We start from the raw sequence: 22,187 nt of genomic DNA on the forward strand, positions 1-22,187 counted from the left end.
TTAAGACACCAAATTTACATTTATTCATTCCTTGGCTCTGTGGGCTGGTACAAATATGGATAAAACTCATGCTAGTATCTCAGTGTTCATATAATAATCAATATAGAACGTATTTATTTATATATGTATTTCAAATCATAACAGAATGAAAAAAGTCCATCCAGGTAAAGGTGTAACATGTTGCCTAAAAAGTCTGTAGTGCTGAGTTCCTGTTGGCAAGTCATGGATAATATACAGATGATCTGGTGTGGAACATTTGTTTAACTGGCAAGCAGTACCAGCATCAAGCTAGTGAAGGCTCTGCCCAGCTGCTATCCCCAGCAGCACAGTAGCTATAGGTGCAGTAAAGCCCTAGGCTGGTCCTTAGCTCTTGAATTATGTCCCCGATGATTTGCCTTTTGTTGTGTTGCCCCTAAGTCCCTTTTCTCTTTCTTTCTCACCTTCTGGCCACACTGTTATCCTGCTTCTATATGGGTGTTTAGATGATGGCAGCAGTCACCCACTGCAGTAGAGCTATTGTTTTGGTATTACTGCTTCTGGAGACTTAAGAGAGTTGCCTGAGAACCCCATGGAGTATTATTTTTGCCTTTGCAGTGTGCAGAAAAATCTCTTGGTTTGATCCATGCTCAGTGGTAGTTTACTCTACAGCCATGAACAGAAACCCACAAACCTCTCTTAATTTCCCAACCTTAAAACAAGAGGATGCTTCTTTCCCACCCCCCACCTTGCTGTGCTTTTAAACCCCTTGTGAGTAGGGTTGGGGTTTTTTTGTTTGTTTGGGATTGTTTGTTTTATGGTTTTGGTTTTTTTTTTTTTTTTTTTTTCCCTTTGCATGTTGAACTCTGGACTGGTGTACAAATTCAGATTTGAACGGGCCACCTGAGATTCAGTTCTAGGGTATTTTTTTTTTAACCAGTCACAAATAGAGACCTGGACCATGAATTTTTGGAAGGTTTCATGTGCCTGGTGGCGGGCTTTTCTCTGAGTGCATCCTTATGTTCTCTAGGTGCTGACCCTCTGGTCCACAAGAAGACCCCCACAGACCCACCCTAGGCTTCAAGGGGCTTTTCACCCCTGTGCAGGACTGGAGTCAGCAGGAGCCCCAGGTAAGGGCCCTCCCTCGTGTCCACGTGTGCTCTTGTAAACTGAGATTTCAGACAAGCGAGTGAAGACAAACTTCAGTTTTATTGTTGTTTAGGCATGGATAGAAACATTTAATTCTTTTGCACTCCTGGTTCTTGAAACGTGCCTGTAAGTGAAGTTGGAGCAGTGAAAAAAAACCCAGCTCCCAGGATTGACGCTTTAAAGTGCATAGGAGATCTAGCAGAATCCCAAAAGGTGAGGAGTTTTTATTTCCTTTTCCATAGCTGTGGAAGTCGAAGGACTTTTATTTAATTTAATTTTATTATCATTCTCCTCTCCCTTGTATTCCCCAGACAGTGGTATGAAAATTTTCAGCCCTTCCCTATGCTTTCCCTTATGGTCTTTGGAGGTCTCTTCTCTGTATATAAGAACTACTGGTAGTGTTATAAACAAAGAGAGGTGATGTTTGCACGCTCCCTCACAGGACTCTGTTACATCTTTTCCTGTTGAGAGCCATGACCACTGTGGGTCTTTCTTTTTTAAAAAAAAAAACATGTATCACTTGGCAGTGTTCTCGCACCAAAAGAAAAAGATATATTTGTATATAAAGTAACTTGTTTTTTTTGTGTGTTCACGTTTTATTTTGGAAAAAACAGGTGTTTAAAAATTTTAGAATTTTTTTAACAAAATTCTAAAGAGAAAAAAATCACAATATTTACAGAGATAACAGAATGGCTTAGCCATGCAAAACAAATTACTTTGGTTTTTTCCCCCCATTTCACTTTGGTTTAAATGTTGACCGAGATTTTTTTTTTTTTCCTTTTTGCCAAATAAAACAGTAACAAATTAAAAGTTTAAGAGGCATGTAACAGGACTTCCCTCTAATATCTTATACAGCATAGAGTTTATAGGACATCTTATGTATTTAATCCATGCCAATGCACTACAGGAAGCTTTTATTAAGACGTCACTACTGCCCAGACATTTAACATTTTACAAATTTACAAGTAACAGTGTTTTCTTCCCCCTAAATAATGCAAAAGTGGCAAAATACATTTCCTAACGTCCATCTTTTTCTTTTTTTATTTATTTATTTTTTATTTATTTATGTCTACCAGTCTATAAAAACTTACTTTTTCCCTGGATATTTGTAAATGGAAACCTGATGTACTGCTTACTCAACTGTTTCTCTTCACCAAAGCTGCCTGTTACCTTCTTCCATAAACTAACCTTCAGCATAAGATGAAACTTCTCTCCCTTACGTACAACTTTCTATTGACCATTAAACCTAAAATGCTTTCCTATCAGTACCCTTCCAAAAATTCCCTCAAGCATAAAACATGTTTATAAAGTTACAAACTTGAATGTAACTAAAGATACATAGACATTTCATTGTTACAGTTAGATGTACTGTTGATAAATTAGGTACCAGTTAAAAACACTAAAATTATCTCAAGGTGCATTCAATAGTTGTAGCATAGTTAACAAAAACACACAAAAAATATATATATATTCTATTTTTGTGGGGAAAAAAATGCAGCTTCGATATGACCACTTGTTAAAAAACCTTCCAATTCTGACTGGTATCTCTCTGAAATGAAGAAAAGGTAACAGTACTTTAAGGCAGCGGATAACATAAAGGAATCAAAATTAATCCATAATTCCAGTTCCTTATCCTAATTCTAACATGAAAGACAACTGATAACGTATCAATAAAATGCATGTCTTGCTCTAGAAGAAAAGGATTACCAGCCACTGTGTGCCAGCTAGGAATTTTTTTATCATGTTCCTTGTTCAGTACCCAGCCCTCTCTGTGGAAACATTTGATTCCCTTTCTGGCTGTTTAGCTTTGCATGGTTTTTTAAATGTTCCCTTTTATTAACCATTAAGTTTATTCTTGTCACAGCTGTCATCCTTCCTCTTTAATATCATTTCAAAGAATGAAAAAGGAGCTTGACATTTTCCTTAAAGACAATCTTACACTTTAGGTACTCGCTACAAAGCAGAGGCTTCACTGATAACAATCAGAATTAGACATGTACCTGCTCAAAGGGTGTCATAAAAACAATTGAAATAAAACCATTACACTATACATCAGATTAACAGCAACTCCCAGAACAAAGCCTTACAGTGTATAAAAATAGCTACGTAAAAAATTTACATAAAGGCAAACAAAAAGAAATCTTCAGTGCAGGCATTTACAAAAAATATTTCAAACAGAACACAACATGGTGACTTATTATCATGGCTGTTGCCAAAATTAGTTTCTGGGTTTATTTTAGCTTGAGATAATTGTGTCTAAAATCCTTTGAAAACTTGGTAGTATGGTCTGTTTAATACTTGAACCATGAATAGCTGTCACTTCTTTGTATATGTTTAAATACAATCCACGTTCATGCTTCAATTGGTCTATATGTATTCTCTGAAAATGAGAACGATAAATCCAGTTAAATGTTTTAAACATGGAAACCAACATAACCACTCAGTATTTAACCTTCAGATAAACAACTACATGCATAGTACTTTTTTTTTTTTTTTTTTTTCCTGCTCAATGATGAGAATACTTTCTTTCATGATAAGAATAGCTGTTGCAATATTGTTCCCAGGAAATTCAGGAAGTTTATCTGGTAAGTAATGGGTTTACGGATAAGCTTTCTTTTATGTAGATGTACTCATCTGAAGAAATAAAATTATTAATGATTGCACTGAAGACACAGTATTATTTGAACCCCAATGTTCAATAAGTACTTTCAGCTCACTTCAGCTCCATCTAATCACCTCAGTATTGCAAAGCTGCAGAAGGTACCAAGTCCAGAAAAAAAAAAAAGAAAAAAAGACAAAACAAGCCCCAACCAAAACATTTACAAAATTGCAGCAGAAATGCTAGGGATTTACAGAGTAGTTTTTTCAACATCCAAACTTATTTTCCACTTCTAAATCATTCAGAGGGAATAATTTTAGTTTTCTCAATTTCCTCTTTCAAGCCAGTTAAACAGCAATATTGCTAGCAAAGTGGATACAGCAATGCTCCATCTCTTTGTATACTATATAAGCGTTATACCTAGTAAATTCTAAATATTTAGTGCAGAATAGTGCCTTGTACTTCAAAACTTCAGGAATACTGAAATTATTAATAAAGAGGGCTGTATTTATATAAACAAGAAAAATTAAATTTGAAATGTGATGAATCCACTCACAGTGTGCCACCACTGAACCTATACTAATCTCATTTTAAGACCAGGTGATGTGTAACTCAGGAAACCTCAATAAGTTTAGCTACTTTCCACACTGCTGTGCTATCACAGTGTTAATTCTAAATGGCCTTAGTTGGTCATAAAAATGGCCTAAACCCCCGTTTTGGGAACTAAGGGGAGAGAGATGCAGCTTTGGGCACATACATGCAGCGGTGGTGTATTTATATGTGGACACCGGGTGGTGCTGTTGGTGCTTTGTAACGCTCCAGTAATTCCTAGCAGGACTTCTGCACCTGCCTCATTATTTATATCGAGTTTATTTTATGCAGATCCCAACTGGGGAAACTTTAATAGCTGCTGCATTGTAAGTAACGTAATATACAGTGGCTTTTTCCAGGATAAAATCGATAATAGTACGTGAAATGTTGAAGTGAAAGAATGATTCTGTTCTAAGGGAAGTTACATGCCTCTCGGTGAATAAACCTGATCAAGGAATTAGAAACTTTTGTTTCCAGTAAGGGAAGAAGATTTCCTGTGAACATTTCAAGTTGTAACTCAAAACATGTACTTACACCTAAACCATACTCTTCACGTACATATATACAGACACACACCCATTTACCACAGTGATATATTACACAAACCTGTGTTTTCATTTTACTGATTATGTGGATTAAGATAAAGCTGAGTGCAAAGTTATGTCTAAACTGTCAGTTATCTTTAATTTTTGCATATGCAGGTACAAATTCTTAACTGGCCAGAGGCCTGAGCCTGTCTGTCCCTAATGCTACAGCCACTCAAAATCACTCTGCTGACTCAACTCTGCCAGGTGAGTACCAGGCTCTGAGCCACCACTGGGATCCCTAGACACACATCCCTAAGAGCAATGGTGGACTAGGAGATGTTCAATGCTGCAGTACAAAGCACTTACCTGGAATGACGACTGACACATTTTTGTCTCTTTAAGTTTCAGATTTATGATTGTTTTCTTCTAATTTTTTGTTTTCTTCTATATTTCCAAGATCCTTGTCTACATGTTTTGATGCTGTCCTACAATGAAAAATTCAAAGGGTTTTTACATATTTACAGCATTTTTGTTCCACCCTCGTATTAGCAACACTGTCTCCTCCCTTCTTGATAACAAGGATCATTCTTACAGTTCTTATCTGAGGAGAGCAATAGGCTTCCATACGTCCGTTAGCAGACCAAGGGCACAGTTCACCCCACTGAGTTAGTACCATAGCAAGTGCTGCACTAGGGCTGTGTATTTGTCTTTTTATTCTTGAGGAATTCAGAATCGTTCCGAGCTAGCAGACATTTTTTTTTAAGGTTAAACCAGTTGTGCAGATCCAGGTTTCCTGACAAAATTAATTGTGCAGCTTGTTTCAAGAAAGACAGGTTTGCTTTAAGGTGTACTAAAAAGTAACAAGTGTGGCTAAAATATCTTGATCAACACAGCAATCTTTGGTGTACTTGTAGTAATTGACTTTCTGTGCTCATGCTGAACGAAAGCTCTTTAAAGAAATTAATGAAAATTCTGGCAACACCAAAGAAACCCACTCTGGCTTCCAGATCTGTGCTGGCTATGACTGACAAGCTTTGAGTAAAGAAGAGATTGTGTAATGATGGAGAGGGGAAAAAAAAAAAAAAAAGATGTATGCCTCATTTAAAATAGCAGGTCTTCCTTAATACAAGTACTGGAGATGAATTAATGAGTTAAGTGCTTAGTTTATCTTAGCACAATAAAACCACTAAGCCATTCATTTAACGTGTGAGAAGCTTCACTGTCTGCCAAGGTGGAAGATTCCTGCAGCACTGCGATAACATTTCGAAGGCTGCAATTTTTAAAATGTAAATGGGCAAACACGGCTGAGTGGGACAAAGTAAATCCCTCGTGTCAAAGCAGATTATCACATACCCTTTTTTTTTTTTTTTTTCCTATGGATAATTTGTTTCCCCTACAGAAAAGTAACATCTGTTGTGACAGATTCATGCATATGCTCACCCTTGCTTCAGGGTAAAGACCTGCAGTGACACCGACTTGCAAAATACAATGAAGACACAGGTTAGCAAGATAGTGAGACATGTCACGCTGACACCATGCAGGTATGTCCCTCCCATAAGCCTCTCACCAAGTTTTGCTGGTGGAGTGTTTCTGTGCAGCTCCCTCCTCCATCTGAGCAAAGGCCGCAAGCAGCGGCTGAGCACGAAGTGTGCCCTGGGTCGAAGCAGCCTTGAAGGGCTCTGTTCAGAGAGTCCAGTTTGGTTCTTGTCTCACAAGAGATCCTGGATGGGGTGCAAAGTCACCCAACCCTCAGTGCCCCTGGGCACGATGTTGAAATGCTGCTCTCTGGGCCAGATAGCAGGGTGTGAGGAGTGCCAGAGGCATGGGATTCTGGATGCAAAATCCCATCAATTACACTGAATGGGACCATTCTAAAATCTTATTAGTTTTAGGGCAGGTTAAATCCCGAGTGGCTGTAAAGCTGCAGTTACCTTTTACTAGTGGTTTTAGAGTGCCTCTGTTAAGTTTGTGTTGCTGACAGGAAGATGTATGTGCTGAACACCCTAACCTCTGCTTATTGCAGGCAGATTTAATTTTTAAAATTCTGAGACTGTAACCTAAAGCAACTTGTGGTAAATTACTATGGTGCAGTAACTTTTTATTTTCTTCTGGTATTCAAAACCTGAAACACATGATGTCCACAGAAGTAGGATGCAATGAAGACATTCACTGCTTTGGTAGAGACTGACCTTCTGTGTTCTTCACCTTTCAGAAATCTCTTTAATCCCAGTAAAAAAGAAGTAAGACCTCAAACAAACAAATAACTTAAATTTTTCTTTTTTTTTTTTTTTTTCATTTAAAAAACATTTGGTTTAGGTATGCCACAGGATTTGGCTTGTCGTGTGACTAATGTGTCTTTTCCATAAGTAAGGCTTAGAAAATTGGAGACGGGAAAAAAATGAAAAGCTGAAAGAATCAGGACTCAGGAAATTACCTGGGATGAAATGAGTTGAAGGTAAGAAAGCAATAACAGTATATAAATGAACATCTGCCCTTGTGTAACTGCTTATATCTGCTCTCAGAGACAAAAGAGTGGACTGGAGAGAATACTGGCATGGCTCAGTGTGTTGAGTACTTATTTTTTTCTAACCTCTTATCAATTGTTTTACAGTGCCCTATGCAGACTAGATTTCACATGAGCTGACACTTAGCAGCAGAGAGAACCAAAACCTGCATTACTTGTCTTTGATTAGGTTAAAATTATCCACTGACTAAACCCGGGAGGTTCTGCATTGCGACTGGGTTTTTCTAAAGTGCTGTATTTCACTTCTGCATTCCCTTCATTAAATGTCACCTCTGTTTTCCCAAAGCAAAAACAGGTGAAAAGGGGAGATTCAAAAGGCAGCACTCTGACTTTGAAGGAGACAGGCAATCCAGAGCACTTTTGGAGGATGATATATACCCCTTGCTTGAAATGAGAGCGACAGCAGTTTTCCATGTCTGACAATCAGAGGGATTTAGGCTCTGAAATACAGCAGCTGAATTCTGGTGGTTCTGTAATCTCGCTGACATTTTTGTGTTTTGTTCCCCAGTTACTGATATCGAGGCATTCACCACCTCAGCAAAAGCAGTACTGCTGACTTTTTTTTTTTTTTTAAGTGCTATCTAAATAGTGGTATTAAGAGACAGATGAGTAATTTTGCACTGAGCTGCAGCAGTGTGCTCAGCTGGCAGTGCTCTGCCAAAGCAGGGGAACAGGCACCCCTGGCATGGCACCAATCCTCAGGGCTTGGCAGACGTGGCCTGAGTTTGTAACAGAGAAATGGCTCAAAGCACGGTTTCCATCACCTCCTGAGGTGACCTGAGCCACAGGACAAATGGTCCTTTGCCAGCTTAACATTCAGCAACAGTTGCTCCTTACTTTTTATGTGCATTAACTCCTGTCAGCTTGCTCCGCTTGCAATTCAAGAGCCAGCTCCTGATGCCATCCAAGCAGCTGGGCAACAGAGCTCCAAATGGGTGGAAATATCCCCGAGATTGCCCAAGCCAACTCACTTCAGCATCATCTACAGCTCCACAACTATAGCCCACACCCTAGCATTCTCTGGCCATATTGTTGCTTGTATGAATACAGGTTTACTTATGTCTCTCAACTGGTTTTTTTGGTTGGCTGGTTGGTTTTGGGTTTTTTTGTTTTGTTTTAGTTTGTTGTTTTTTTTTTAAGTAATTTGTAAAACATGGATCATTCTCAGCCCTTGCTACAATTGTCTCATATTTTACATTTATTTGTGCTTTGCCTTCAGGAAAAGAATTATCCTCAGGGAATTCTAATCAAAATCTCTCTTTAATTAGAATTAACTTGAGGTTTTTAGGTTTTTCTGGAGTGTGGGTGTGCACTGAGGAACTGTGGTTTTCATGGACTTTTTTTAGGCACTGCTCATAGTATTATTTTTAATATAAAGACCATTCCCCATCTCAATTATTTTGCATGCTGTTAAGTAAATACAGATTGCACATAGATAAGAAAGAAATCAGTGCTGGGTTTTAATTTCTGATCTCTTTTAATCTCTCAAGTCCAGGCTTCACTCTCAACACTAAGGAAGAAAATCTGCAGTGCTCTTTGTCCTCATTACCCAAGCTTGCAATAATGACGGGTAAGAGGATACACACTGGTGTAGTTCTGGGTGCTGAAGCAAGAGACATGAATTTCATTAAAACTTGCATAACTTTTGAAAGGCATGAAAAGACATTCAACTACACTGTTGCAAAAGATTGTCAGGGAGCTGTTTTATACATCCAAATCCAGATAACCTCTTTCTCCCCAGTCTTGCCTTCGATTACTCAAATTATCTTCACATGTCCATCAGCAGGAAAAAAAGGCAGAGATATTAGAAAAATATTCCAATCAAGAATTACTGATCTTTTCTAAATTTGTGCCACTATTCTAGAAGTTTCATGACATGAACTGACACTTCTAGAGACGTTTGTAACTTTGTCTTTTCTCTGGAAGTGAAGGGCATGAAAACCAATACAAATGTGTCTTCTTGAAAAATATACAGCAAGTTTCCTATATATTTGGACTGCTATGTTTGGCTTAATATGCTAGTTTCCCATAATGTATCAGAAAAGCAGAATTGTTAGGCTTTGAGTGCTCAGTTTCAGAGACAACAGTAACATTCTTGATTACTCTAATGCAAAAAGTTCAAGAGTTTTGCATTCTACAAGTATGAACAATCTTAAGCCTGCTGCTGTGCTTTAGTTTGTCCAGACGTATTTTTCCTCACTTCATTTTAAACCACTTTAAAACTGATCTACTAACTTGAGATTTGTGCACCCCCAAACACAAGGAGCAAAAATAGGACAATGTCCAACCCACACACAAGACATCCATGTGTGGAGAACGAGGATACAGAGTGCTAGGAGCATTATTTTTTTTTCTAAACCTTTTAATTTGTGCTGTACTCTCTGCTGTTTCTGACAAGGTAAAAATTTCCTGTTTGTAGGATTAAATGAAGACGGGTGTTCTAGAGTCACTGGGCTGAGGTCTGTCAGAAAAAAATTTCAAAAGATTCTGAAGTGCTAAATAATATTCTGTTCAGTGCAAATTAGTTTAAAATACCCTCTTTGGAAAATGGAGTAATCTGTAGAAAATAAGTCTTGGGCCTTCTGCTCAGATGAAGGAGAAAGGTAGCATGCTGTGGTAGGTAGCCTCAACTCTTTATTCAGGAGGGGGCTGGTGGCAGGATGTGGAATACAGATGAATCCCTGATTTATGGGATAAAATAGTGAAAAGAGTATGTGGCAATAATCAGCTTTTGTATCAAGTGGAGCTGAGGCAGTGAATAATTGTGGAAGTGATTTATTGTGAACATATTCCAAGGCTTGAAGTCTAACTCCTACTTAATGTGGATGACAAGACAATAGAGGATTATACAAACCACAACACCAATAATGAAGAAAAGTAATGTTTTTCTTGCCTCGGCAGACTTGTAAAGTTCTGTGCTGCTGCCATCTCAGACTTTCCTTTGGAGTCACTTTGGGGACAGAGATTATGTGAGTTACTGTTCAAGGGTGGGTTAAAAAAAAAAAACCTATTAACTCTTGGCCTGTATGGAGATGGAGGGGTTGTACTTAGACACAGGTGGTGTCTAAAGGTGTAGGGAACATTTTTGCAAGATCTACTTCGATTTCTAGGCTGTAATTTGTGATGAAAGCCATGTCAGAATAGGTACTGACACTCTGATTGCTCTCGCAAGTATGGAATGCAGAAAGCAGGGAGGATAACAACAGATCAACTTAAACATATGCTGGGAACAGGAGATTGATTGAGTCAGAGATGATGCATCAATTAAGGGTTTCAGAGACCAGCAACCATGTATTGAATATGAAGACTATTATTGAACTACAAAGGAATTTTTATTTTGTTTCCAGTAAACCTGTCTAATTAATTATTATAGCTCAAATTTTCACTCTAAGCTTGTAGAAAAACAAGTTGGGCATGATGAAGTGTTGTCTATTTAGAATGCATTGTATCCTGTCTTTGAAGTTGAAAAATTTAAGTCATACACTCCTCTCACAACAAAATAATGCTGTATTCTAAGATTTTTTGTTGGCTCTCAGTGCACTACATAATGGTATGAGAAAAGATACTCTACCTTTTCTGCCTTCCTTATAACCAACCACTTCTTCCAGAAACCCCGAAGCAATGAATCAGTTTCATAATTCCATGTTCTCATATTCAAAAGGAAAAACTAAAGAAAATTACTCTGGACATTATCACATGAGTAGCAATGTGTGGGAGAAGGAACTCAACATTATTATCACTTTTTAATTTCTACCAAAAGAATGGTAAGTTTTGAAAAAAAATAATCTTTTCTTGCCCATGTGGTATCTGACTGTGGTTCTGTACTTGGGTAATATATAGCAATTCTTTATTTGCAAGACTTGGAAAACCTGTTCAGTTATGGCTGGAGTAAAATCCTTCTGTCTCATCAAAAAAAGAGCATTTTCAAACAGATGGAAAAATCCTCATTGTACTTTCACACCCATGAAAACACATTTGTTCATAGTAAAATCCCACTAGTATATTTCAGATCTCATTTGATCTAGTTTTGATGAAAGAACAACTGAAATTTTAAGATTGTTTCTGCATCTGTACTGAGTTGTACATGTTTTGCCTAAGTACCTTAATCTTCTTTGTTAAGAAGCAGCTACAAGGAACCCTTCAAAAAGCCAACCTGCCCTCCTAACTCCCTGAAGACAGGATGGATGGGGGTAAGGCCAAATGGCATAGTCATGACAATCTATAGAAGGATGGAAAAGCATGGTTACTTTTTGAGATCATCCGGTTTATTTTCTAAAGTGAGCCTGTAAGATAATACAGGAACTTGGAAGTAAGCAGGCCTCACTGGAAAAGCCTGTTCTATGCTTAGGATGTCTAAAACATTGATTTGGATGACAGAAGGTCTATCCTTTGCTAGTTTTACTTCAGAGATCTCAAAGTGTATATATAAATGAAGTAATTAAGGATCTCTCTTCTCCCTGACATGGTTTAGACTTATTCTCTAATTCATTCCATTTTCCTGATACCTGTAAAGCCACACAATTGTAATGTATTACAATAAAGCAGCAGGTACTAAATTTAAATGGAAGAATCAGCTCTGTCTTGCTTGTCAGTAAAGAAAACCTCATTATAGGTGATCTTGGAGTCCCACCTCCAGATGAGTACTGCTAAGCACTAGGACAAGCCTATCAGAAGTACAAAGTTTCCTTTCTCTATAAAGTGCACCAATTGTAACAACTTTTCCCTGCTCAGACTTCTGGAAACCTGCAAGAAGGAAAACGGTTAAACATACATTTCCATTGACAGTATTTGTTTTTTCTGTTTACTATCAAGTTTTCCATAAATTCTTACTTTGATTTCTTCACGTAGAGCCAGTAGACAACACCTGCAACCAGAGCAGCCAGCAGAAGACCGACTACAATCCCCACTATCAGCTTTGCTTGGTCATTAACCTTTTCACTATTGTCATCTGAAGCAAAGAAGAAAAGTTAATGAGGTGACCTATGATAAAGTAAAGCATTACAGCATTTCTAAAGAATTTCCATTAAAAACAAGAAAAGAAAAGGGGTCAGAAAGTTAAAATTAAAAAAAAAAAAAAGGCATTGCTCTTAAAAAAACATTTAAAGCTTCAAGAAAGTCACTTTCTTAGTTAATCGTGGCCCTAGCTATTTTGAATCCAGTCCAACTTTAAGAGACTGTGGAAATTGTTCAGTGACACTATTGTAGGTCTTGAACTGAGACAATCAACAGAAAATGTTATGGAGACAGAAAACCATACATACCATTTCTATCCTCTGTCTCATCATATTCTGGAATATTTACTGAAATGAAAAATGTTAAAATTTAAGACAAAATATGTTATATTGAAATATCACCTTTAGTTTCCTATTTACAGCACTGAGAGAAACCCTGAAAATTTAATGCAGTGTTTGCCAAACAACAAAGTAATTAATCTTGATTTTAAGCAAAAGTCTTTACTGTGTAACTAATACATTCAAAGAATCTTATTAAAAATTTGTAATAATAATCTTAGAAATAGTTCTGAGCACTTCTGTCCTACCCTTCCACAAACTACAGCTTTTTATCACCTTCCATCATTGCAAAGTGACATTTGATTACAGCCCAGTATGGTTCATTTCTCCTCTGAATCAAGTTGTACCTGTAATAATGACCTGGAATTTAGGTACTGAGAGATTATGTTAATTTAGTAATAAAGACTTTGATCATTGAAAAAAAAAAAAAAGTATTATTTGGCAATATATTTAAACGATTATGTTGTAGCATTATTTACAAAAGTAAATAATAGAATGCATATATGAGACAGCTAGCCAAGAAAGTAATGAAGACTAATTGGCTTCATCCAGAAAGCTACCAATAAATGTTATGATCTAGAGTGGATTTACAATCATTTGACTTGAGACTAAAAGGTTAGATATATTAGTATCAACATCACTATGCAGAATACTCTTCACAGGAGTATGAAGTGTAGGTACTTTATGTGAAACTACAACTTTAAGAAAATGCTCTCTAGTAGCTAGACACTCACTAGCAGAGACATTCAGGGAGGTCACAGTCCTTTCCAGCTCATTTTCTGCAATGCAAGTTAAAGTCACATTTTCCTCAGGAGCAATTATAATTTTACTTGAAAATTTTCCATTCACATATTTGGTCTCCTCTGTCTGAAAAGATAAAAAAAAGAAGATCAGTATCCTTGAAAAATGCAAAGAACAATACTTGCATTACCTATTTTACACACTGAAAATATTTTAAGGGAAATAACTTTCAACTATTTGTTTTCCCACAGGAAAACAATAGAAATTCAGCATTTTTATTTTGCTGTACATTACATTAATACAGTGTCCAGAGAAAATTATTTTCTATCACTTACACAGCTTCAAGATAAATCCAGTCCTATAGCTTCAAGTAAATGTACAAGTGTGACAGCTATACATCATTTCTGTAGGATTAAAGCAAAACCTGATGGAGTAATGAAATCTACAGGAGCACTGAACATTTTATTTCCAGTCTCTGACTGGAACAGATGTCTCATTTATTCTTCCTGCTGAAGCAAAATGTGGCAATGCTTTGTATGTAATTTGGTAATCAATATGAAAATACTTCAGTTTGCTTATTTTTTTAGGTAATTTTCCTGCTGCAGATGGGTACTCCTTAATTCTTCCCCCAAGATGATAGCATTACGGTTCTGTTTCCAGCAAGAAACAACAGGTATAAGTGACAAAAAACAATTAGAAAAACTAGGATAAAACTGCAAAGCCTGTAACAAACTATACTGACCATATCTTCTGACTTGCAGTTAACTGTATTTCATTACATTTCACCCAGTTAATGCCTACACCAAGTATCCATTTCCTTTTTAATATAAGTTCCATAGTTCCATCATTATTGGTAAATTCTTCATGCAATGGCAAAATCACCACGTTACCCAGATAAAATTACTAAGTACCCTCACTTAAAAGTGCATATTTCATTTGTAACCTTTTCTTTTTCCTTCCAGTTTTGGCTTGTAGCCAGTGGATCTTCTCTGCCTTCACCTTCTCTATTCAAAAGACCCTTATAATCAGAAATCATTCGTGTAGGTACCATGTAACCACTTAACATTCTCTTAGATAAAGTTAATAGACTTACTTTCTTCAATCTCACTACCAAGAAAATGTTCTTTGATTTTACATTGCACCTCCTATGCACTACCTTTTGGTGAAAAAAGTAGTAAGAAAGATACTTGCTTTATTTATGATGCTTCCACTACCAGTAACCGTCCACTGCACTGCTGGTTTGGGGAAACCTTCTACATGGCAGACAATTGTTTTAGACATTTTATTCACGTTGGTTTTCTTTGTCATTTTGATTTGAGGTTTTCCTACAAGAAAAACATTACAATTAACCATTTTGTTCTAAGAGGACAAGTAATATTCATAGCTATCTGCTCCCTTACCTTCTACGATAAGTTTAAGTGTCTTTCTTTTCTTTAACCCTTCAACCTCCTGTAGTGTAGTCTCACAGATGTAGTTTCCAGCATCTTGATACTGAAGACTTGAAAATGATGGACTTGTTTGCATTCTGGTATTGTCCTGGTAAGTAAGGAGTTATTCTCTGTCATTCTCACTCAGAATACAATAACCTCTAAATTACAAAAGTGACTACTATCAACAGAATTTTTAGTAGGCAGGAGCTTTACTCCTGAAGTGTTCCCAGCAACATTGAAAACCCAACAGCATGAAAAGTAGAAACTAGTGAAGGTTTACAAAAGCCACTTCACTTCTTTAAAATCTTGCTTTCAAATCAAACGCATAGGGTGTGATAAATTATTAGTTATCTTTTCTAGTAGGATGGCCAAAGGCATTTGTGGTACAGACAACTAACTCAACAGGCTTGTAAGATCAACCTATGCTACTCAACAACCATCAGGTATCATTATTTTTAGTTTCTAGCAGGATAGGCTTAATTTACACCCATCATCTATGTCAGATGGTATAGAATCCTGAAAAAAATATTTGTCTCTGAACAGCTGCCCTGACAAAATGGACACTGTGCTCGGGTGACGTCCTCATTCAATAAACCACATGGACTCTGCTCTTGCTGGAGATGCCCTCATTTGGGTAACCACCCTGATAAATGGGGACCTGTTCTTGCTAGAAGAAGCCCTCATTTCAGTGGTATTCCTGATAAACGAGGTCCTGTTTTTCCAAGAGCATCACTCACTCAGTGGCTGCCCCAATAAGATGAATGCTGTCCTTGCAAGGGAAGCTTCCTTTCAGTGACTACCCTGACAGCAGGACACTGTCCTTATCGATAAGGGACAGGGGCAGGCAAGCTGCACCCTGAGGAGGCAGAATGACACCTTGTGTGTGCCCTGTGTAAAGCCACTGAGAGGGTGATTATGCAGAAATAAGGGTTACTGCTGTGTCATTCCATCTGGCGGGGCCCAAGTGAACATCTGGCTTTGCAAGATATGCCAAAGCCCTCCCTGAAAAGGTGGGGTCAAGTGCCATAAAAGAGGCTCACTTGAAATGCTGGATGTGCACCCGCATTCCAAGGACCACAGCTTCCTCCTAAGACCATTGTTGGATCCGAGGATGGTATATTTCCTATCTTTTCTTTATCTCTCTCTATCTCTGTTTCTAACCTTATCTTGGCACATAAGACAGACAGTTTCTATCTTTAAGTTTTGCAACCCACTGCTTTAAGTTTTGTTAATTATAACCTGCTGGTTTTGAAAATTTCCTTAAGTTATGCTAAATTGTAATCCATTGCTTTGAAAGTACCATCATTTATAATTCTGCTAGTTGTAATCTGACATGCTTTATGATCTTACCCACTTTTAAGTAAAGTTGTGCTTTTGTGCAAACCCGGCTAGAGTACCGTGGGGAGAATTCCCAAACTTAATCCTGACAAATGGGTTGTTAAAAAGAGATGAATTGCCCAGCTGCACCTGGGCTCCACTCTGAAAGAGTTTAGAAAGCAAGGAGGTCCAGTCTAAATCTCCCTGGGTTGACCCCTACTCTGGGGAACTCTACCTATGCCCACTCTGTGGGACGTAAAGCTGTGCTCACTTTGTGAGGATGTGACAGTGCTGCACCCACCTTGAGGGTCCTGACTGCTACCTTTTCACCAGCCACTTAACAGTAGTTCCTAACATCAGACCCCTCAACCTGACTTTCCCTTTTATAGTGTTTACTGCAGCCATGACCAAGCTTGTCTGAGAAAAAGGGTTAATTAATCCAAATTCCTCCAAATGGATTTTCCTTTTTAGAGAGACTTGATTCTCAAAGGGCCTTGTATAGACCACTTCAAAAAAGTTATATTTGGGTTAGAGTAGGCATTATTTCTCTCCATTTGAAAAATGAGTCAATAATTACTGGAGAGACACTGGAACAGGTTGTCCAGGGACGCTGTGGAAACTCCATCCCTGGAAGCATTCAAGACCAGCCTGGACAGGGCTCTGAGCAATCTGATCTAGTGAGAGGTGTCCCTGCCCACAGAGGAAGGTTGGAACTGGATGACCTTTAAGATCCCTTCCAACCCTAACCATTCTATGAATCTATGAGTACAGTAACTGATTTTCAGTCATCAACTTGAGTCAGTAGCTCTTGTTTTAGTAGTATGTGTAGGACCCATTTGAACAACAATTTTTAAAAAGACCAATGAATTACTTCTTTCCTTCCAAAACATTGAAGTAGCAGCAGTAATAAATGGAAGTGAACATTCAGATTAAGTGTGAAATAGATGAATTACTGACCTTTATCCAAAACACAGTTGCATTTCTGCTAGAAGAAATCGTGCACGACACGGGAAGTGCCTCTCCAATCTGCTTTGTGACTTCACCACTAGGAATAAGCTGCAAATCTAAATCTGGGATAGAAAGAACATTCGTCAAAAGTTTATGTCTGAAAGCCTGGCCCATTTCAAAAGCTTATCAAGGAAAGAAAATGTGACTAATTGAACTCATTAAATTTAATATTTCATTTCTTCAGTAAAATCCAAGGCAATTTTACACATAAGAGAGAAGACAGGAGTATTCTGAAATACGCATTGCAGAACATTCACATTTTTGCAGTAATTACGGGCTAAAAAGAAAAGCGAAAACCCACTAGACAAATGGATAATTTTTTTTCACCTTGTACTGCTGAAAGAATGACAGAGAAGGTACAAGAACCTGCAGGAGTATGGATGCACATAGGAGGTATGTGAATCTCGGAAGGGGAAGCACAGATGGCTGTGAGGGTAGCTTGCTATGGGCTAGGTAGAAATGTATTTTAATGGGAGGATTCATGCAGGGGTGGGGGGCAGGCTAACCTCAACAGTAAGTGTAGAAAAGAAGACAGACAGACAAGGGGTTAACATTTTCACATCTCTTCAAATAAGTTAATTTTTATCCTCAGCAGCTGGAGAGGATGAGGACAGAGGATCCAGGAGACATGTTAATGACCAAAGGGGTAAGGTTGGGGGTCCACACATGAGGCACTTTGATTTTTTTTGAATTTGTAATTTAGAAAACATTTTTGTGCAAATTGGAGCCCAAGCTTTGCTGACCTGTTCTGGCATACTGCAGGGAAACTGCATTCAGTGACAGCTATGTGTGACACAGGGTAGGGTGACAGCTTACCAGGGTGACAGTAACAGAAAGGTCAGGAAAAACTGAAAGAGTTTTTTCCTAGTATATCGAACTGGAAGGCTAATGATTTCTTTCGGAAAAAAAAAATCCTGCACTGAAGGAAAGCAGAGTTTGCCAAGCTAAATCTCTATTTTGCTTTCCCTCCCATAGTGCCTTGCTTGTAAGCCAAGCTGCCTGGTTGAACGACTATCACAGATACTCTCTCTCTCTCAGACACACACACACACACACACACACACACACAGATTTAAATGGTAAACACATGTGATTTCATCAGGAATATAGTACTTGCTGGAAAAGGACTGCAAAACATCCTTTTGGTGTTTAAGTTGAATTTACAAAAAGCTTGAGGCGAAAGCACAGTTGGTAAAGAGGGTGAGTGAGTTTTCCTTAACAAAACAGCGAGCTTAGCTACTGGCTTCATTCAGTGGTTACCCTGGGAACACCATTCTAATTAAAGGCAGAACTTCAGGGAACAACTAGGATCCATCCTGTACTATTAGTCTGCATTATTATCTGTGTTACAAGTCTAATGCCTAGTCTGAGGGGTCACAAGAACTGTACTTTCATCTATGGACACGCCAAGTGAAGAATTTACCAAACAGATAAAACGTGATTTTTCTTTCTGTATTCTATGGGGATTTCTCCCCCTGTCTCCCCAGGCTAGTAAATGCAAACAAACTAACAAGACTCTCCTGATCCTACCATTGCTTACACAAAAAAACCCCAAAAAACCTAAAACAAAAAATCCAAGACCCAGCTGGTGAGCATTTGCAGATAGATTCAGCTGGGATGTGTTTCTTCTTGCTCTGTTACTCTTGAGCACATACTACCACTACAGAAGGGTGGTCAAAGAAAAAGCTAAGGATCCATTTATTTTTCCCTCTTCTTCAACATCTACTTAAACCTTTTGTTCTTTGAAGCAAGATGGTACCTCAAACCCAAGAGACCACTGAAGACCATATAGGAAGGATTCCTCTTGCATACACCATAAGAAGCAGAAACATACTATATTTTTGGCCTTCATCTCAGGCAAGACCAACACCAAGCCCAAAGCAATCCCTCAACCCAGTCTTCCTCCAGGGTACCATTCCTGCAACCCCCCACTTCACTCCTTTTTGTGGCATCACTGAAACTACAATCCCTCTCACACAGTGGTCTCAGTTGCTACAGAAGCTCAGGAAAATTTCAGAGCATGCAAGATGAACTGCATAGATCAGAGCAGTATTTACTAGGTGATTTAAGAGGGAAGCATAGAATTACACTAATTTTTAGCACAGGATTCCCTCTAGGAGCACACCATAGAGAAACTTGATTTGAATTAATATTCTGCCAGATTATCTGTAGGGTCCACAAAGAAATGTGATGTAGGGTAATTTTACCTTTCAACTTACATGCTTCATTAGTAAACAATATCCTATTGGTACAGAAGTATGAAAAGAAAATAGTTCTTGCATACAGAAGATTTCCAAATTCATCATCCTTGCCATCAAAAAAACCAAAACTTTGTTGAAAAAATTTTTCATACATTTCCCTTTTGGCTTTGAAATGATCTTCACAAGCAAACTTCTCATCAGGCACCATTTTCAAAATATGCTAGCTCTTAATATGGTCTCACTTCAAGTCTTGCATTGATTTTGCTGCTGTCTTTGCATACTAAGTAACACAGGGAAGAGGCAAAGAGTGCATTCTGCATGCATTACCACATCATGTGAGACAGCCATGGAATTAATTTGGGTAAGACTAGCACAAACATTTCAGTTTTGAAACTCTATTACACACATAGGACAGGCTTTAAATGCTCCCAGCATTTAAAGGAGGCCTCTGATGGAATGCTGTGCTACAATTGGTAAAACTATGCACAGATCTTGCCTGTGGTCTGAGCTCCTCAAATATTTTAGCAGACCACCAGAAACTTCTCCTAGTATACTGAGAATAGAAGATTTATTCTATGCAACCTTCAAAATGTGATTTCTCCTGTATTTTCAATGTGTCAGTATGCGAAAGAAAAGACTATAAAACTTACCCATAGAGAAACACAAATGGGAAATAAAAACCTCTAAATAACTTGAATTTACTAGAAGGTTTGCGAATCTATTTCCCTTGAAAACACATTTTAACAGAAAGGAAAGCATCACTAAGAGGATGTTCCAGAATTCTGCTCCATATTGGGCTGTATGTACAGAAAATTCTAGCAAGAAATAAAGAAAAACAACTGAGGGTCAAAAGCCAGCTTTTTCTTCACAGCTGAGTGGAGATACACCACTACACTCATCCTCTATTGCTAGGTGTTTTCCTTACTTCTCTAGGTGTTTAAATGGTTGTAAACAGGTTCTGCCACAGCCCCCTGGCTTTTTGTTCCTGGCCTCAGCCAGTTTTGCTCATCTGATCCTGGGCAAATTTACTCAAAGCACAGAGCTGACAGAAAATTAACATCCTAGTGTTAAAAAAAACCCAACCCAAATTCACAACAGAAATCCTATTCTGTTCCTCCCCCTGTTGGGAGACAAACCATGACAACCACAAGTACTCAGTTCTGCTGGGCTTCAAACTGGGACCTTGCTGCACAGGTGCTGTATCTGCTCCAAAGGACATGAGCCCAGTTTGTCCCTTAAGTTCTGTGGAGAAGGAAGAGACGCTTTCTTCCTCTCTCAATTTGCTTTATACATTATGGGTAACTCAGATCTTTAACGTCAATTTTCAGCTTTCTATGAATCTTGTAATTTACATTCATCTTTGGAAAAAAACAACTTGGTATTAAGCCAGAATATTCTGTGATAAAATATTTAATAACTGTGATGTGCTAACATATTTTCATAGCAGCAAAAAGCTTTCCCTACTTAGACACTGAAAGGAGCCAGTGTAATTATAATGCTCAATAAAATCTGCTTGTGAATAAACACTACAGTTGAAACGTAACAAGTAACTACAAACAGATTCACAGATTTTGAACTAGAGTTTTTTAATTGTCTGTTTCTTTGTGTTGTCCTTTTTTTAAGTGAAAACAGAAAAAAATCTTATGTGTCAAGATCTAATGTGAGGAAACAAAAACTGATTCAGAATGAAGGCTTTTTTCAGTGTACCAGCACGGACAGAAATAGTCATCCCTATGTAAAAAGGTAGGCAATAAAACAAAAGAGGGAGAAAAAATAGGATTTGATAGATGTTAATAAGTAGTATTTGAAGGACAAAAAATATCACGGAGACAAAAAAAATCTGAAGGTGTAACACCAAAAATGTAGGCAAGTAGAAGGAGAAAGCACTAAAAATTTGTGACCTGGACTAGGAAATTAATATAAAGTAAGCAATTGAAAGATGGTGTATATGACAAAGCATCTATGATTTTTATGACTTCTTCAGATTTTTATGACTTCTCCTTACAAAAAAAACATGCTGCAAAAATGCTTTAGACCAGCATTAAGGCAAGACACCAAAGCAGCTTAAAGGCAGAGAATAGTTTGGGTATTCAGGAATTACAGAACTATTCCAGGCCACTGTACCTCACTTAAGCAAAGGCTTTATTGAAGACAGAGGTTTTTAAGAAAAAGAGAACAAAATGAACCCTAAGTGAAGCAAGGCAGCAAGGTACCAGACTGTACCTATAAGCTCTGAGTAGCTGCACTAGCTGCCAACACTGGAAAGATTTCTGTCAAGAACATCCACGGTTCTCTTGAGTACTAATGCTCTTCTGACACTCAGACAAAATAGCAGAGAAAGGAAAATTGGCTTGATAAAAATAACTTGGAGCTGAGGAAGTAATTCTTTAGAGCAACTATTTATGGAAGCACAAGTAGGCAATGAGATCCACTTGGGCTAAAATAAAAGCAATGGTCAGCAAACTATTAGCAAGCTAACTTTGATACTGAGCAGGTAGCAGCAGTTGTACAGAGCTCTCTTCAGATCTTACATATGCTGACTCTTTGAAAAGAGAAGGGGCAGTTAGGGAAAGAGCAGACAACCTTATTAAAACCTAAATATTCATTAGGTGGAATAGGCCTAATTATTCAGGTACAGATATTTTCTGCATGCATTGTACCTCTTTCAAAAAAAAGACACAGCAAAACCCCCAAATACACAAACATTAAATTTCTTTATATGTAAAGCCTAACTACTGCAGGAGCCATTAAACTTCATTATCCATCATGTTCCTCTGAACCTGTAAACTATTAAAGGTACTGATGCTACTAGAAAGACTACAGACCACTGATT

General features: G+C 37.9%; 1 protein-coding gene across 1 annotated transcript in view; it reads right to left on the reverse strand.

Moving 5' to 3' along the window:
- Nucleotides 1–1,166: 1,166 nt before the first annotated feature.
- ALCAM (activated leukocyte cell adhesion molecule) overlaps nt 1,167–22,187 on the reverse strand; it is a 39,963-nt gene continuing 18,942 nt past the window's right edge. Inside the window, exons 8-15 of the mRNA XM_008496805.2 lie at nt 17,103–17,215; nt 14,799–14,934; nt 14,590–14,723; nt 13,392–13,524; nt 12,628–12,666; nt 12,197–12,314; nt 5,209–5,327; nt 1,167–3,505 (exon numbers count right to left, since the gene is read on the reverse strand). Coding sequence (XP_008495027.1) covers nt 5,240–5,327; nt 12,197–12,314; nt 12,628–12,666; nt 13,392–13,524; nt 14,590–14,723; nt 14,799–14,934; nt 17,103–17,215 — 761 coding nt within the window. The 3' untranslated portion in view covers nt 1,167–3,505; nt 5,209–5,239. The remainder of the gene's footprint in view (nt 3,506–5,208; nt 5,328–12,196; nt 12,315–12,627; nt 12,667–13,391; nt 13,525–14,589; nt 14,724–14,798; nt 14,935–17,102; nt 17,216–22,187) is intronic.

Source organism: Calypte anna, chromosome 1 (assembly GCF_003957555.1).
Source record: "Calypte anna isolate BGI_N300 chromosome 1, bCalAnn1_v1.p, whole genome shotgun sequence".
Lineage (NCBI taxonomy): Eukaryota > Metazoa > Chordata > Aves > Apodiformes > Trochilidae > Calypte > Calypte anna.